We start from the raw sequence: 16821 nt of genomic DNA, 5'->3' as shown, positions 1-16821 counted from the left end.
AGTGACTGCACTTTGAGCTAGCAGTTTAGACTCTAAGGGTCACTTGGGTGCCCCCACCAAATTGGCAGTGGAGACATTAAAGCTGGAAGAGCCCAAACTGCATCTCTGGTAGCCACTGCATCCGTTTTGCTGCTGCCAGACACCGGACACTTCGATGGACAATTTGGAAATAACCAGAGGTTGCATCCAGGTCTGCTGGACTGGTGAGTTTTGGTTGTGACCAGATTGATCTACCCTAATGGACACTATCCCCCACCAAAGATTTGCACTGTGACTACTGTGTTGCAAGAACGAAAGGTCTGCATCATCAGCCCTTTGACCCCTGCATACAGGACTTTGTGGGACACCAATATCCATGGCCAGAGTTGCTCCCACTCATCTTTGGACTGAGGACTCAACCAGACTTCACTCCTGTGGATCGCACACCATCTGGAGCATCCAGTGAGCAACTTTAAGCCTGCATCCTTCAGCATCAGGACCACTCCATAGAAGTCAATGGTGGTTGTCCTGGAAAGTTTGGAACTCGCTCTAAAAATTCTCTGGTGGCCAGGTAACTGTCCAAAAAAGTATTTTAGGCCTCCTAGACCTCCATCTATCTATTTTTATAAATCGTTGTTATGTCTCTTTCTTGTTTAGTTGCTTTCTTATTGCATGGTTTGGTCCTGTTAAATGCTTTACACATTGTTCTTTTTCCAAGCCTTGCTGCTCTGTGCCATAGCTACCAAAGGGTTAAGCTGAAGGTTAAGTAAATAACTTTGACTGGATCAAAGAGGATATATGTAAGTGTACTAAAGTGTATGAAAGGGCCTCAACCCTATCATAAAGTACACCCATTTTCATACACTATGCCTGAAAATCTCGTAATAAGAGCAGTTTATCACACGTGATAAATTCCTGCCTTGGGGAGTCAGATTTTATTGGGTAATTTAAATGGCGCCTGCCCCGCTGGGGCATTCTTAATCAGGGCCTCAATTGGGAAAGCTAATTACTCAAATGAGTGCTACCTTGTGTTCTGGGAATTTGACGGAGACCCAATTTGAAGTAGCTCATGCAGCTGTCTCTGCAGGGGTGAGTGAAGTTAAGAAATTTGTTTTATAACACTTCACATACATTCTAAGGTAGTAAAAATTGCAGCCCTTTTAAGTAGCCATTATGAGCTGTAAAAAGTAGTGAGTGGCTCTCTCAACACTGCAAAGGTCTGAACTACTTAGCAGTAATTGCATTACTCTGAGTCCAATTCCCTCACTTGTAGCTATTGCATTTGAGGCCCTCTTGCCTCCCTAGACACCAATCTCATGCGGTCTTGTTAAATAAAAACCACTCTTCCTGACTTTCCGTGTCTCCTTACCAGACTATTGTCAGCGATGGCGGGGCCTCGCGGACTGACGTACGGATCGGAGAGCTTTCATTGGAAGGTTAATGGAGCAGTGAGATTTCTTGCAGTGTAACAAGGTTTTTAAATGCTGGGAGCCAGCCACATGTGATGGACCCATCATGGTGCAGGAAACCATGCTCCCCAGGTGTTTTCTTCTGCAGGGCAGTGGAAAATTGTGGCAGCATAGGACGCCTGGATATGGTCGGGCTTTTCCATTGTGGCTGGAGCACTGTTTCCAGGTTATCTGGTGAACTGAGGTTCACTCATCAGGGCAGAGTCAGCAGACTTGCTGAGGGGACTGGAGCTTCCTAATTAAAGTGGTAAGGTCAAGTATGGAACAGTATTTATGTTTTTTGCTATCAGGATGTGTAAACGAGTCATTAGAGTACTTGATTGGCATCCAATAGTTCCCTGAGATACAAGCCAGGGAAAGACAAGGAGGTAATCCCATCTACCACGAGGCCTGCCCCGCAACAGGCGGTACCTCTGGTCACCTGGGGTTGCATTGCAACCACCTGAAACGATAGGACCCCCTGCGGTTCTTTGCCACTGATGTCCTGTCCTCCTTTGGTGGGGCATCCGTCTGCAGGAAATCATCATCTCTAGCTGATCAGCTGAGAAAATCTAGCAGTGGATAAAGTCAGACAAAGATAGTAAATGCTGTCAAAGCTTACCGTTTGATAAAGTGTTAGGTTTAGTTAATCCTAACTGAAACCCATATTGGGTACCAGCCTTCTAGACAACCTTACAGGACACAAGAACTGCATGACTATATTGTTTAGTAAACGCAATTCCACCAAAGTCAAAATTCCAGATTAAAATAATTTTTGGTATTACTGCAAAGATGAAGAATATCTCACTAACACACAGCGCCAGGAAGAGTCTTTGTAGAGGGGTTAGAAAAGAGGAGGCAGAATGGCACAAACTATAATGTGATCAGGTATGAAAGTAGGATAGTATGTGTATACACTGTTTTCCTAAGCATCATTTTTTGCTTAAATCTCTTTTGCAAACACCTTTAACAATAAACTTGACTTTCATAACCTCTAAGACAAATTTTAAGATTGCGTTCTATGTCAAAACAATATCTTCCCAGCGTTTGGGTAATTGGACAATGACTTTCAAGAGTTAGATTTATTGTCGCTCAGTAATGGAAACGCAACTAACATATTTAAGACATTTTCTTTTAAAATCTGTAAGAATGATCCTTTATGATGTAAAGAGCTAATGAAAAAGTTTGAAACACGTATTCAAAACTGCAAAACAAAGTTGCAATGAGAATATGTTTTGAATGCCTTTCTTAAAAATGATATGCAAAAGGGTGTGGTATTGTACATAAATATATATTCGCAGGGCCGCTGGTCACATTTCTGTTGTTTATTTCTTTGTCTGGGTGGTATTCGGGTTCTGATTATATGCAACCTATCCCCAGACAGTTTAACAAGTGTAAAAATGACAAAATAATGGAGTAATATGTCACATTATTTGGCTTTTAGTTTTATTGCTGCATAATTTAGTCAACCTAGCTGCATAATTTGGCGCTACCCTGCCACATAATTCCAGTGGCCCTGTTTACAGGTGTGGAGCACATAAGAAATGTGATTGTAAACGAAAAGGTTTGATAGTACGCCCACCTCCCTTGTCCCCTCCCCAAATCCTTTCCACACTGGCAACTTTGGACTTTGTTGCCTATGTACCCATGTGTAAAGAGTCCGTATGTTGAAGATAAAAACAGATAACACATAAATAATGCAAAAAATCGAAATGAAATTAAAAGGTATTTAGGAGAGATTGAAAATCATATTTGGTCAATATAGTGGAGTACATATAAATACAATGTTATTATGAAATATATTACATTAAATGTTAGCAAAAGATGTTTACTCTTGTTTACCCCAGAAAAATAAGTATTATACGTTGGGCAAAATACGGGAGTTTGCCCCATGATTTGTGTAAAAACCTTATGCAAATCGTATGTGATAGTTGGAAACAATGTCCTGTTCTGGGGTGGGGGGGGTGTTCAGCTTGAAATGAGGTGCAAATTGTTTAACCGCTGTTAGAAATGGGGTCCTTGGTTGACAGTCAGGTTGCCCCCTGTTCAAGCAAAGACCCTCACTCTAGTCAGGGTAAAAGAGAATCACCCTCAGCTAACCCCTTCTTACCCCCTTGGTAGCTTGGCAGAGCAGTAGGCTTAACCTCAGAGTGCTAGGCGTAAAGTATTTGTACCAACACACACAGTAACTTAATGAAAACACTACAAAATGACACAACACAGGTTTAGAAAAATAGGAAATATTTATCTAAACAAAACAAGACCAAAACGACAAAAATCCACCATACACAAGTCAAGTTATTAATTAAAAATCAAAAAGAGTCTTTAAGTAGTTTTAAAAACACACTAGCGCTGCTAGAGTGAAAATGTACCTGGTGTGCGTCAAAAATAACCCCGCACGGGCGGGCGTGCGTCAAAAATAACTCCGCACGGCGGTACTCGAGTCAAAAATCCAGCCGCACAATGAGTCGAAGGTCCAGCCGCGCAGGTTGCGATCTCCCAGCCTCCGTCAGCGATGCTGCGCGTCATTTCTCCTGCTCCGTGCGTCGATTCTTCGGTCGTGTTTCCTGCGAGCGTCGTTTCTCAGCTGCGGAGCGGGCGGCGCGTCGTTTTTCAGCCGCAGATGGGATTCGCGTCGATCTTTTCCCCGCAAGGCGCTCTGTGCGTGGATTTTCTTGTCTTTAGGCTGCCAGCTTCTCCTTTCAGGGTCCCAGGAACTGGATGGGCACCACAGGGCAGAGTAGGAGTCTCTCCAGAGACTCCAGGTGCTGGCAGAGAGAAGTCTTTGCTGTCCCTGAGACTTCAAACAACAGGAGGCAAGCTCTAGATCAAGCCCTTGGAGATTTCTTCTCAAGATGGAAGGCACACAAAGTCCAGTCTTTGCCCTCTTACTCTGGCAGAAGCAGCACTGCAGGAAAGCTCCACAAAGCACAGTCACAGGCAGGGCAGCACTTCCTCCTCAGCTAACAGCTCTTCTCCAGGCAGAGGTTCCTCTTGATTCCAGAAGTGTTTCTAAAGTCTGTAGATTTGGGTGCCCTTCTTATACCCATTTTAGTCTTTGAAGTCACCTTTCTTCAAAGGGGACTCACACCTACTTGTGAAATCCTGCCTTGCCCAGGCAAGGCCTCAGACACACACCAGGGGGTTGGAGCCGGCATTGTTAGAGGCAGGCACAGTCCTTTCAGATGAGAGTGACCACTCCACCCCTCCCTCCTAGCAGAGATGGCTAATCAGGAAATGCAGGTTACACCCCAACTCCCTTTGTGTCACTGTCTGGTGTGAGGTGAAAAACAACCCAACTGTCAAACTGACCCAGACAGGGAATCCACAAACAAGGCAGAGTCACAGAATGGTTTAAGCAAGAAAATGCTCACTTTCTAAAAGTGGCATTTTCAAACGCACAATCTTAAAATCAACTTTACTAAAAGATGTATTTTTAAATTGTGAGCTCAGGGACCCCAAACTCCACATGTCCATCTACTCTCTAGGGGAATCTACGCTTTAATCATATTTAAAGGTAGCCCCCATATTATCCTATGAGAGAGACAGTCCTTGCAACAGTGAAAAACGAATTTCAGCAGTATTTCACTGTCAGGACATATAAACCACATTACTATATGTCCTACCTTATCCATACACTGCACCCTGCCCTTGGGGCTACCTAGGGCCTACCTTAGGGGTGCCTTACATGTAAGAAAAGGGAAGGTTTAGGCCTGGCAAGTGGGTACACTTGCCAAGTCGAATTTACAGTGTAAAAATACACACACAGACACTGCAGTGGCAGGTCTGAGACGTGATTACAGAGCTACTTATGTGGGTGGCACAACCAGTGCTGCAGGCCCACTAGTAGCATTTGATTTACAGGCCCTGGCACCTCTAGTGCACCTTACTAGGGACTTACTAGTAAATCAAATATGCCAATCATGGATAAACCAATTACATACAATTTACACGGAGAGCATATGCACTTTAGCACTGGTTAGCAGTGGTAAAGTGCTCAGAGTTGAAAAGCCAACAGCAACAGGTCAGAAAAAAATAGGAGGCAGGAGGCAAAAAGACTGGGGATGACCCTGCATAAGCAAAAGTCCAACACGACCCCCTACCAGCCTAAAGCCAGGGGAGAACAATCAATACCTTGATGTACTTCCCTGATTGGGGCGATAGAACAAGGACCCAGGCCCACAACAGCAGGGGCATGTTCCAGTTCTACGCCTTCCTGACTCCAGTTGGATCCCTCTGTCCATACTCTCAGGGCCCACTAAGCTAACCCATGGGGAACCCTTCTCCACATCTACAGACACCATCTGTGCAGCACCTAACTTTACTTTGCTCACAGATGAATTGCAATGGGCAGATAGTACCACCAGGGCCAACACAGTGGTGTTGCCCACTCCACCCCCGGGGTGTGACTCTCGTCCCCTCCCCAGGGGCAACTCTGTCCACCAGGACAGCAAGTCACGGTGGCCCCGGACAACTGTCAGGGATGAGAGCCCGATCTCAGGCCTCTCCAACCACTGTGACTGCGGAGAGTGGGGGGCGGTAGCCCCAGGTGCCTGGCACCCTTTGACCACTCTCTCTTCCACCAGGTCAGGGATGACAACCTGACCCTGGTCCTCCCCTCTGGGGCTCTGTACCCTCCCTGCCGAAGCGGCACCCCCAGAGTCAAAAACTGTCAGGGTGCTTGTAGAAGCAGTCCTGCACAATTCTTCCACCAGTGCAGGGCTGTTAACCTGCAACTGGTCCGCCAACCTGGGGTCTGTACCTTCAGGTTGGACCAGGGCCAGGGGTGAGGCTCTTTCTCCCCTGTCCCTACTCTCAGGGTTCTGCACCCCCCCCTCAGGGAGAGTACCCCTTGAAATCACACCAGGGGGGGTGATTGGGCAAACCGCCCACCCCTTCAGGTCAGGGTTTACCCCCTGCACCTGATCCTCCAGTCCAGGGTCTGTACCCACAGACTGGACCACTGCCTGGCAACCCAGGACTTCCTGGGGGGCATACCTACCCCCCACCAGGTCAGAGTTTACCCTCTGAACCTGGTCATCCAACCCAGGGTCACCACCCTGCGGTTGAACCACTGCCTGGCACACCAGGACTTCCAGGGGGGCACACTTACCCCCCTCAAGGGACACACTGTCCCCAAGGGCCACACAAGAGTCTGGCTGGTGCAGGTCTCCTGACCTCTGCCCATCTGACAGAGTCTGGATTCCCCCCAACCCAGAAATGGTCTTACCAAGGTCATTCCTGGGGGGCTCTGCTCTCAGAGCTGACCCCTGACCCTCCAGGTTCTCCACTGGGGTCCGCAACCCCCTCTCAACCCTCTGTCTGGACTTCTGCACCCCGTCACTAGGAGTGGTACTGCCAGACACCAGAACTGGTGGGACGCTGGCTACAGCCGCCCCCCCAAGTTCTCCTGACACTGTGGGGTCTCCCTCAACAGATGGCCCTATGGTACAGGCTAGGCTCCCCTCCTGGTGTTCCTTCATGGAACCCTCCAGGACCTGGGACCGGATCTCGGGCACCTTGGACCTCAGCCCATCCCCATTCCCTCTCCTCAGAGACTGGACATGGGGTCCCTCACCCATCCCACTACACTGGGACCTACCTGGGACACTACAATCCTTCCCTACCTCACCTGGTTGGGAAATACCTAGACCACTCCTCTCAGGAGCACCCCCAAATGCCTCTTCAGACTCTCTGGTACTCACCAAGAGGTCTGCCTCCATTGTAAGCTCCCTGGGGTCAGAGAACTCACACTCCACCTGGTGTTGGCGTAGCTCTGGAAAATAAGGACTAGACATATGCTCTCCAGCAATTACATCACTCAGCCCCTTACATGAATTAACCAAAGTACCCTTCACCCAACCATCCAGTGACTCTGCTTTGAAAAAGCACCCCACATCACCCTCCTGAGACTGGTGAGACAGTACCTGACTGTCCCTGACACTCAACCCACACTCTTCTGGGATGTTTTCACACTCCATAACCAGGACTTCTACCTGTGGGGAACCCCTCTCCCTGTCACTCTCACCTAGAGTCAGTAGAGTGTCCTTCCCACCAGTAGGAATATGACTCCCCATGCCAGTTCCCCAATCCACCTCAGGGACCCTGTGCATCACTGGAGCTACCTCATACCCCTGAACCTCCTGGTGTGTGTTAACTCCCTCCTTCAAGTAGGGCACCACATCTCTGGGCATGTGCATTTCTTCAGCAGCACTAGATATAAAATTGTTGCTGCCACCATTCCAGCTGGATTCAGCCCTCATGACTTCCAGCGGTTTCAATTTAAGCTCGTAAGCATAAATCATCTTTTGTATCTCGAAGTCCCTTTCCCACTTGTCATACTCCCTCCTCAACTTTTCTGCCTCCAACCGGCGAACCCTTTCTGCCTGTCTGTCCTGCACATCTTTAGGAGTCAGACCCTTAGACGACACCCTGCTACCCCTCCTGGGGACCCTCCCCCCAGGCGTAACAGGTACCTCCACTACACCACTGTGTATCCTCTGCACTTCCCCACCCACATTCTCCTCCTCTGTGTGCCCTCCAGCCTTCTTGATTGTCACCCCGGCCCTCTGTGCCTTTTGCAGCTCCCCCTCCCTGGTGGAGCTCTTAGTGGGACAGTCAAGATCTTTAAGGAACTGTTTCAATTGAGCAACTGAGTACTCCTTCAGTTTCTCCATTTCAAACACAGCTCCAGCTGTTGCATCTCCAGATTGAGACATGATGGTCACAAGTGCAAAGTTCCAAAGGCAGAAAATAAGTTCCCAATGAAGTAAAAAGAATCAGTCAAGGGATCAGCAAAATCATGGAAGTAGAACAAAAAGGAGTCCTTAAGAGAAAAAGCAAAAGATCACCAAACAAGTAGTATGTGGTCACGTAGTGGTCTGAGATCAAAACAGTAGTGTACACTTAATCACTGTATGTCAAGTACAAATACAAGTCCAAATCCCGACCGCTGATCACCAATGTTAGAAATGGGGTCCTTGGTTGACAGTCAGGTTGCCCCCTGTTCAAGCAAAGACCCTCACTCTAGTCAGGGTAAAAGAGAATCACCCTCAGCTAACCCCTGCTTACCCCCTTGGTAGCTTGGCAGAGCAGTAGGCTTAACCTCAGAGTGCTAGGCGTAAAGTATTTGTACCAACACACACAGTAACTTAATGAAAACACTACAAAATGACACAACACAGGTTTAGAAAAATAGGAAATATTTATCTAAACAAAACAAGACCAAAACGACAAAAATCCACCATACACAAGTCAAGTTATTAATTAAAAATCAAAAAGAGTCTTTAAGTAGTTTTAAAAACACACTAGCGCTGCTAGAGTGAAAATGTACCTGGTGTGCGTCAAAAATAACCCCGCACGGGCGGGCGTGCGTCGAAAATAACTCCGCACGGCGGTACTCGAGTCAAAAATCCAGCCGCACAATGAGTCGAAGGTCCAGCCGCGCAGGTTGCGATCTCCCAGCCTCCGTCAGCGATGCTGCGCGTCGTTTCTCCTGCTCCGTGCGTCGATTCTTCGGTCGCGTTTCCTGCGAGCGTCGTTTCTCAGCTGCGGAGCGGGCGGCGCGTCGTTTTTCAGCCGCAGATCGGATTCGCGTCGATCTTTTCCCCGCAAGGCACTCTGTGCGTGGATTTTCTTGTCTTTAGGCTGCCAGCTTCTCCTTTCAGGGTCCCAGGAACTGGATGGGCACCACAGGGCAGAGTAGGAGTCTCTCCAGAGACTCCAGGTGCTGGCAGAGAGAAGTCTTTGCTGTCCCTGAGACTTCAAACAACAGGAGGCAAGCTCTAGATCAAGCCCTTGGAGATTTCTTCTCAAGATGGAAGGCACACAAAGTCCAGTCTTTGCCCTCTTACTCTGGCAGAAGCAGCACTGCAGGAAAGCTCCACAAAGCACAGTCACAGGCAGGGCAGCACTTCCTCCTCAGCTAACAGCTCTTCTCCAGGCAGAGGTTCCTCTTGATTCCAGAAGTGTTTCTAAAGTCTGTAGATTTGGGTGCCCTTCTTATACCCATTTTAGTCTTTGAAGTCACCTTTCTTCAAAGGGGACTCACACCTACTTGTGAAATCCTGCCTTGCCCAGGCAAGGCCTCAGACACACACCAGGGGGTTGGAGCCGGCATTGTTAGAGGCAGGCACAGTCCTTTCAGATGAGAGTGACCACTCCACTCCTCCCTCCTAGCAGAGATGGCTAATCAGGAAATGCAGGTTACACCCCAGCTCCCTTTGTGTCACTGTCTGGTGTGAGGTGAAAAACAACCCAACTGTCAAACTGACCCAGACAGGGAATCCACAAACAAGGCAGAGTCACAGAATGGTTTAAGCAAGAAAATGCTCACTTTCTAAAAGTGGCATTTTCAAACGCACAATCTTAAAATCAACTTTACTAAAAGATGTATTTTTAAATTGTGAGCTCAGGGACCCCAAACTCCACATGTCCATCTACTCTCTAGGGGAATCTACGCTTTAATCATATTTAAAGGTAGCCCCCATATTATCCTATGAGAGAGACAGTCCTTGCAACAGTGAAAAACGAATTTAGCAGTATTTCACTGTCAGGACATATAAACCACATTACTATATGTCCTACCTTATCCATACACTGCACCCTGCCCTTGGGGCTACCTAGGGCCTACCTTAGGGGTGCCTTACATGTAAGAAAAGGGAAGGTTTAGGCCTGGCAAGTGGGTACACTTGCCAAGTCGAATTTACAGTGTAAAAATACACACACAGACACTGTAGTGGCAGGTCTGAGACGTGATTACAGAGCTACTTATGTGGGTGGCACAACTAGTGCTGCAGGCCCACTAGTAGCATTTGATTTACAGGCCCTGGCACCTCTAGTGCACCTTACTAGGGACTTACTAGTAAATCAAATATGCCAATCATGGATAAACCAATTACATACAATTTACACGGAGAGCATATGCACATTAGCACTGGTTAGCAGTGGTAAAGTGCTCAGAGTTGAAAAGCCAACAGCAACAGGTCAGAAAAAAATAGGAGGCAGGAGGCAAAAAGACTGGGGATGACCCTGCATAAGCAAAAGTCCAACAACCGCCAATTACCAAACCCATGTGACTAAACAGCTGGGGTGCAATTTGCACAACAACAAAGCACGTTCTAAACAGGAGAGTACTGAGGGGCAGATAAAATCCATGCTCTCCTTTCCAGCAATAAATTAGCGAAAGTCTCAGCTCTTCCACTAAATACTGTGCAGTATATTCTGCTCAAGTGAATATTATATGACCACATCCTAAAACATCGTACTGTAATATGTACTCTTTCAAATAAAAATTAAAAAATATTTGAAATCAAAAAATAATTGTTATCAGGTTCTAAACAGAAAAAAAGTGATAATGAGTATGAAATAGTTGACAGTAGTGAGGGGCACATAAAATCCAGAAACCAAGAAAGTCAAGGACAGTAGATGAGAAAATAGAAGGCACTAAGTGGGACATAGCAACTCAGGGGGATGAGAAAATAAAAGAAAGGGGGGCGGGAGGTTGTGAGTGGTGAAATGAGGAGAGGACACAGGCCAAAATGGGCGAGATCTATTTGGGACCACCTTCCCAATCTTTATTAATCTTAACAAAACAGTTCCAGATTTTTTGTTGAATAAAAACTGCTCCCAAGCAGTTAACACCGACCCTGAATTGCTAAGAATGAAAGGAGGGGAGAGTGTCTCTTTTATTGTGAAGTGAGAGAAGGGGCAGACAGCTTAAGAAGAAACATACCTACTCTCCAGGGTGTCTGTTACCTGAAAGAACTGTAAACGTGTGCGAAGGACTTGGGAGCCTGTATGTGGTTTTAATTGACGGAATCCACCGATACTTTGTGTTGACAATCCGTTATTCTTTAATGGGTACTCTACAGTTCTTACCAGTTCTGGAACTGGACCTTGTAATGAAAACCTCTTACAAAAGGTTTGCACTGAGCACGGTTTGATTGCTTATATTTAAAAAATATATCTTTGAAAGCACCATAGGCACTTAGGGCTACATGTGCGTAGCTTTAGGTTGGTCTCAAGCAAACTGGCTCATTTATAACAAAAATGCGTTTCCCTATGTACAAATCCCTATTTGAAAGTCGGTATGCAGTTACTAACTCGCAAAACGTGGTTTGTGACTCGCAATTAGGAAGGGAGGGACGCCCTCAGGACAACTCGCAGGGGAATGTATGATTGTTTTGTGACCATGAATGTGAATGTGGTCGCAAAACAATTGCAGTTAACACCAATTTCATATTGGTGCTAACCCACTCGCAAACGGGAAGGGGTCCCTAAGGGACCCCTTCTGCTTTGTCAATGGGGATGCAAACATTTTTTTCAAAGCAGGCAGTGGTCCAACGGACCACTGCCTACTCTGAAATAATGAGACTGAAATGTTTAATTTTGTTTTTTAAATGCAGCCCGTTTTTCTTTAAGGAAAACGGGCTGCATTTTTTTAAAAAATGCTTTATTTAACAAGCATTTGCAATGCAACGGGTCTCGCGTTTGCTCATGTTAGAGCTGATCGCGTTGTAAACTCCTAACCCGACTTTTCATCTATCGACAAAAGTGTTTTTATGTACGTAAAAAAGTGAAATTAACTGTGTAAGTGCTCACCTTCTGCCAAGCGAAATCGCGCTAGGAAAATAGAGAAAAAGTAGTCCACGATCCGACAGAAAACAGCGAGCCACGCATGTTTTCTGTACTTGGTCGCTGCGCTCGAGGAGGGCTAACCACCGGAAAAGGCATGACGTGTGCATGCCTTCCACTAATGAACGCAAGCAGATTTTACCAGGCAAGCCCACGAACCAATCAAACACACTGACGTGACGTCGACAGGGCTCTGAGCCCTTTTCTAATAACTAAAGCGTCTTGCTGCGATACGCATGCGCAAGCGCATGCAACGCAGGCTCGACCCTAAAAAGCAGTCACAGACATGGTGGTCTGCTGACCCCAGTAGGCCACCATCCCTGTGAGTGTGGCCATTCCCAAATGGGTCTCAAATTGCGACCTGACTCATGAATATTAATGTGGCAGGTCCCTTGCAACCCAACTGGGAATCACTAACAGTGTCTCAACTGTTGTACATTTTGTTTTGCGACTTGCAAACCTTAAAAGGAAAACGGGATGCATTTCAAAAATAAAAATGAAACATTTCAGTTTCATTTTTTTCAGGGGAGGCAGTGGTCCTTGGGACCACTCTCTGTTCTGAAAAAATGTTTGCGCCCCTATTCACAAAGGGGAATGGATCCCTTTGTGACCCCTTCCCTTTTGCAATTCAGTTAACACCAATTTTAAATTGATGTTAACTGTGATTGTTTTGTGACCGCATTCACGGTCACAAAATAATCATACATCTCCCTGCAAGTTGCTATTAGGAAGGGACGCCCTCAGGATGTCCCTTCCTAATTGCGAGTCGCAAACCCTGCTTTGCGAGTCAATAACTACATACCGACTTGCAAAATAGTGATTTGTACATAGGGAAACGCTTTTTTTTTGGTCACAGTTTGTGACCAACAAAAAGCTAGGAACATGTGGCCCTAAATCTTTTTGCAGCTTTGGAAAAGCCTATCTTGTATTGAGTTCAGCCTATCAAATAGTACGAGTGGTACTTTTTATGGGCGAGCGCTCCAACTCGAGCAAATGCGAGCCCTGTTGCATTGAAAATGCTTGTTTAAGTGTGGCAGCCTATCTTATACTGTGTATTTTTTTAACTAAGGTATTACATATTCACAGTGCTTTGTGCCCCAGGCTGACGCATGCTGAAGCTATAAAGACATCACTATTCCCTAGAGCATCAACAAGGATTCAAACCAGGGACTTTCTCCTTACACCCACAGACATCGGATCTGCAGTGATCGCATTAACCAACTGAGCTTTCCCACTGAATTGCCCAAAGGTTAGTTTATCTTGAATGTAAGTTTTGTTTCAGGTGTTCACTTTGTAGTTTACACGCAGTTAACATGAAGGCGAAAGGCAAGCAAAACAATCACAGTTTATTTTTGTTTTTTGGATCACGTCTTTGACCCTTCACCCACACTCACTGACCCCGCCCCCACTGTACCCCGCATTACAGGTCTCATCCTTTTAGTGCATTTTGACAGCTAGGAAAGAAGGACATAGCAAGAGGCGAGTCATGAAAGTGTTGAGCGTCCTCTGTGCGGCTGACAGGCCATGTCGCCCGCCACGCTCTGACATAAGAGGCTTTATTTAGATTCTGGCAGACTGCTCACATATAAAAGTTTCATGTTTTCGCCGGACGCCGCGGTGTTCCGCCGGTAGGTGTTAATGTAGGAGAGAACAAGGGACACACGCCTGACAAGTTCAATGCGCATTAAACCGAGGGGCACGGAGGTACTTGCCTGCCAGGATGGGCGCCCACAGCCTCGGAGCTGACATCTTTCCCGGAGCGGTGAGAGCTGCTATGATTCAGGGTCTGAGTGACAGGAACAGCCGGTGGCGGCGTGGGGGGAGAGCGGGCCATGGTCCAGGAAGTGTTCACCTGACTCCCAGAGCGACTGGTCTGCGGCTGTCTCTCCTGACTGACCCTCTCGGGCCTTCTATTCTACTAGCGGGCGTCTCATTCGCGTCTTCGGTGTCACCGCCACCTCACAATGCAAACCCGTCCCCCTGCATTCTCGAACGCCGTGAATATGTACAGTTTTGAGCTGAGCAAGGGGGCCTCTGAGGGGGTTGCCCTACTTCCCCTTCACCCAATGCTTAATTTGAACCGGCCGCACCGGCACTTATTTTTGAATCACGGCCCTTATTGTTCCGCATCAGGCATTTACTGCGAGCAAAAGACACACGTGGGAGAAGTGGGGGTTAAGAAAAAAAGAGAAAGCGCCAGAAAGGAGGAAAGCTGCAAGAGTGAGCTGACGGGGCAGGGAGTTGCTGTAAATAGATTAAGGGGGCCCGAGATGGCTTGCACATTTAAAAGAAGCTGCCGCGTTTTTCAAAAGAGAACTTTGGGCACTGGCACGTTTTTATTTACAAATTAATCACTGCCTGCCCCAGTAGGAGCCCTTGGAAACCTCGTTTAGGCCCGTCGGAGTCTTGAGTCGCGTCCTTTGTTTGATTCCCTCTGGTTCCTACCTATGTCTGTATTGTATGCCCATTGCGTTTACTTAGAGTTTACTAGTCATACCGAGGCGCTGGCCTTTGTCAGTTAGTGGAAACTTCACTGATTCTCTGTTTGACTTTCGCTGACTTTAAGTGTTGCCTCATGTGTCTCTCGTCGGTTTCCGCTGGAGGGTGGCCTGTTGAGTCTCGCTGTCTGATTTTAGGTGTTCTTCAGTCGGTGATTGTCTCGCTGCCCCATCGGTCTCGGTTCACAAAGGCTCTAATTTGAATACGACTATGTCTTTTTTGTCATCTCGAAGCGCCTACCTCTTTCTAATCTTCCTGTTTCTATCTCTGTTCATGACATATCGTGTCTTATCCTCTCAAACCGATTTAGGTCTCCCTTTCTGTCACTGCTGAGTGTGTCACACTGCCACTGAAAGTAAACGTGGCACACTCTCTGTCACCGATGAAACTAGGGGCATAACGCAGCCCCTAACCCTCCAAGGGCGGGCCCGATTCAGCCCAAGGACAACAAATATCTGTGAGTTATATAGGGCAGGTAACACCAGCTTCCACCAGAGGGCGCCATGTGCTGGCACTGCTTCGAAATACGTCCAAGGACATTGTTTTCCTTTTGAACGCGGTCCTCGTGCACCAGGGGGTCCCTGCATGGCGTTAGTCAGGGATTCGGACCCATACACGTTTATGGCAGGCTTGTGTCTTATCTGTCTCAGTTATTAAATGTCTCACTCTTTGCTACTAGTTAATGTGTCCGACTATACATGTCTCACTGTCTTTGCGGCCTATGTTAGTGCCTTACTCTGTCTCGGCTACTAAATGTTTCACCCTTTAATTAATGCTCCGCGTTTTACCATCTCTCATATTAAAGGTCTCACTCCCTATCTCCTTGACTTCAATGTTTTTGTCTCAGCTATTTCATTTCCTACTCTTTTGACTAATTTTATGTCTCTGATAGTAAACATCTCACCCTGTCACTGATGCGCATGCCTTATCCTGTTTCAGCCGCTACAGGTCCTCTTTTCCCAGCCAATGGCGTGTGTTTGACTCTGTGTTCCATTGTCCATTTCTCAATCTTCATGTCACAGATGTGAATGGCGCACCCTGTCTTAGGTATTGAGTGCCTCACTCCTCGCTATTGATGTGTCTTCTCTTTCTCTGGTATTAAAATATTTTTTTTTGGTATTCAATTCCTCACTTTCTTTGTTGGTGATGAAAATCTTACCTTGTTACCAATGGTCTCTACAATCTTCCCACCTATGTGTGTCAAAGGGTGTCTCTGATATTGAATGTCTCATTATCACTGTCTCTGACGATAATGTCCTGCTAATCCCTGAATGAAAACACAAAACCCAGGCAGATGAATTAACTAGAGTTATCTAAGACACACAGCGTCCAACCCAGCCAGAGCAGCATCTCCACAGGTACTCGCCTACCCAGGATTCTTCTTGGGCCAACCCTTTATGTTCCACATTTCACAATGGAGAGAACTTCAAAACAACCCAACTCTATTCAACAATAAAACCAAGCGCTTACTAACTTAAAATAATTATAGCATAAAATAATAACGCATATCACGGTGGATGGCATGTTAACCACAAAAAAGTCAAGAGAGATTGCATGTCAGCATATCAAGTTGTATAAATCCGTATTTATGAGTGTACAAGGTAATCCCCAGTAACTTTGATACTTGTCCTTGCATCCTTAACTTGGAATATAAGGGTTTACTCTGCATTTCATGGAATAGAATCTGGACCGAGTAACTACTGGTGACTGAGAGTAATTACTGCGGTGCTCACTATGCCAGTGCCTCAGGAATCAAGTTACACCTTCCTGATGAGGCTTAACTAGGCCAAAACCCCTCTGGGTTGCTTGTGTTCCCTTCAGCGGTGCCCTGAACTGACAGTTCAGTCTGGACTCTTCCTAGTATAGCGGGACCCAGGTTAATATGCACGTGGCTGGTTCTGTCTGAGGTCGCATGATGAGCAAAAATCAATGAAGTGGAATGGCGTGCCAAAATGACTGCGATTAATTCAAGTATCCCACCCATAACTTTTTTTATTTTTCACAGAATCATACTACTTACTAAGTCCCTGATTACAAGAGTTGAGGTAACTTTGCACCAGTGTTTGATGTACTGATAAAACAACTTTTAATCAGAGCAGACACATAAAAAACGCAGGCACAGAGTTACTTCACATCAAAGTCTAAAGGAACTTTCCTATGTCTTTAATGCTCTCAATGTAACGGTGTTATTAAATGAGAGTATATTTATCGTCCTGACAGTGGAAAGAGAATCGTATTGAATCATTATGAAATATGTGAT

At 46.4% G+C, this 16821-nt stretch overlaps 1 protein-coding gene across 2 annotated transcripts in view; it reads right to left on the bottom strand.

Annotated features, from left to right (window-relative positions):
* The window catches only part of SGCA (sarcoglycan alpha), a 108003-nt gene extending 93950 nt beyond the window's left edge, over window positions 1-14053 (bottom strand). The window contains exon 1 of one of the 2 annotated variants that reach the window (XM_069237826.1): window positions 13775-14053. In XM_069237826.1, coding sequence (XP_069093927.1) covers window positions 13775-13811 — 37 coding nt within the window. In that variant the 5' untranslated portion in view covers window positions 13812-14053. The remainder of the gene's footprint in view (window positions 1-13774) is intronic. The other variant, XM_069237827.1, reaches the window with a different exon arrangement.
* Window positions 14054-16821: the final 2768 nt, after the last annotated feature.

Source organism: Pleurodeles waltl, chromosome 6 (assembly GCF_031143425.1).
Source record: "Pleurodeles waltl isolate 20211129_DDA chromosome 6, aPleWal1.hap1.20221129, whole genome shotgun sequence".
Taxonomy (NCBI): domain Eukaryota; kingdom Metazoa; phylum Chordata; class Amphibia; order Caudata; family Salamandridae; genus Pleurodeles; species Pleurodeles waltl.
This window is presented reverse-complemented; position numbering and strand designations above follow the sequence as displayed.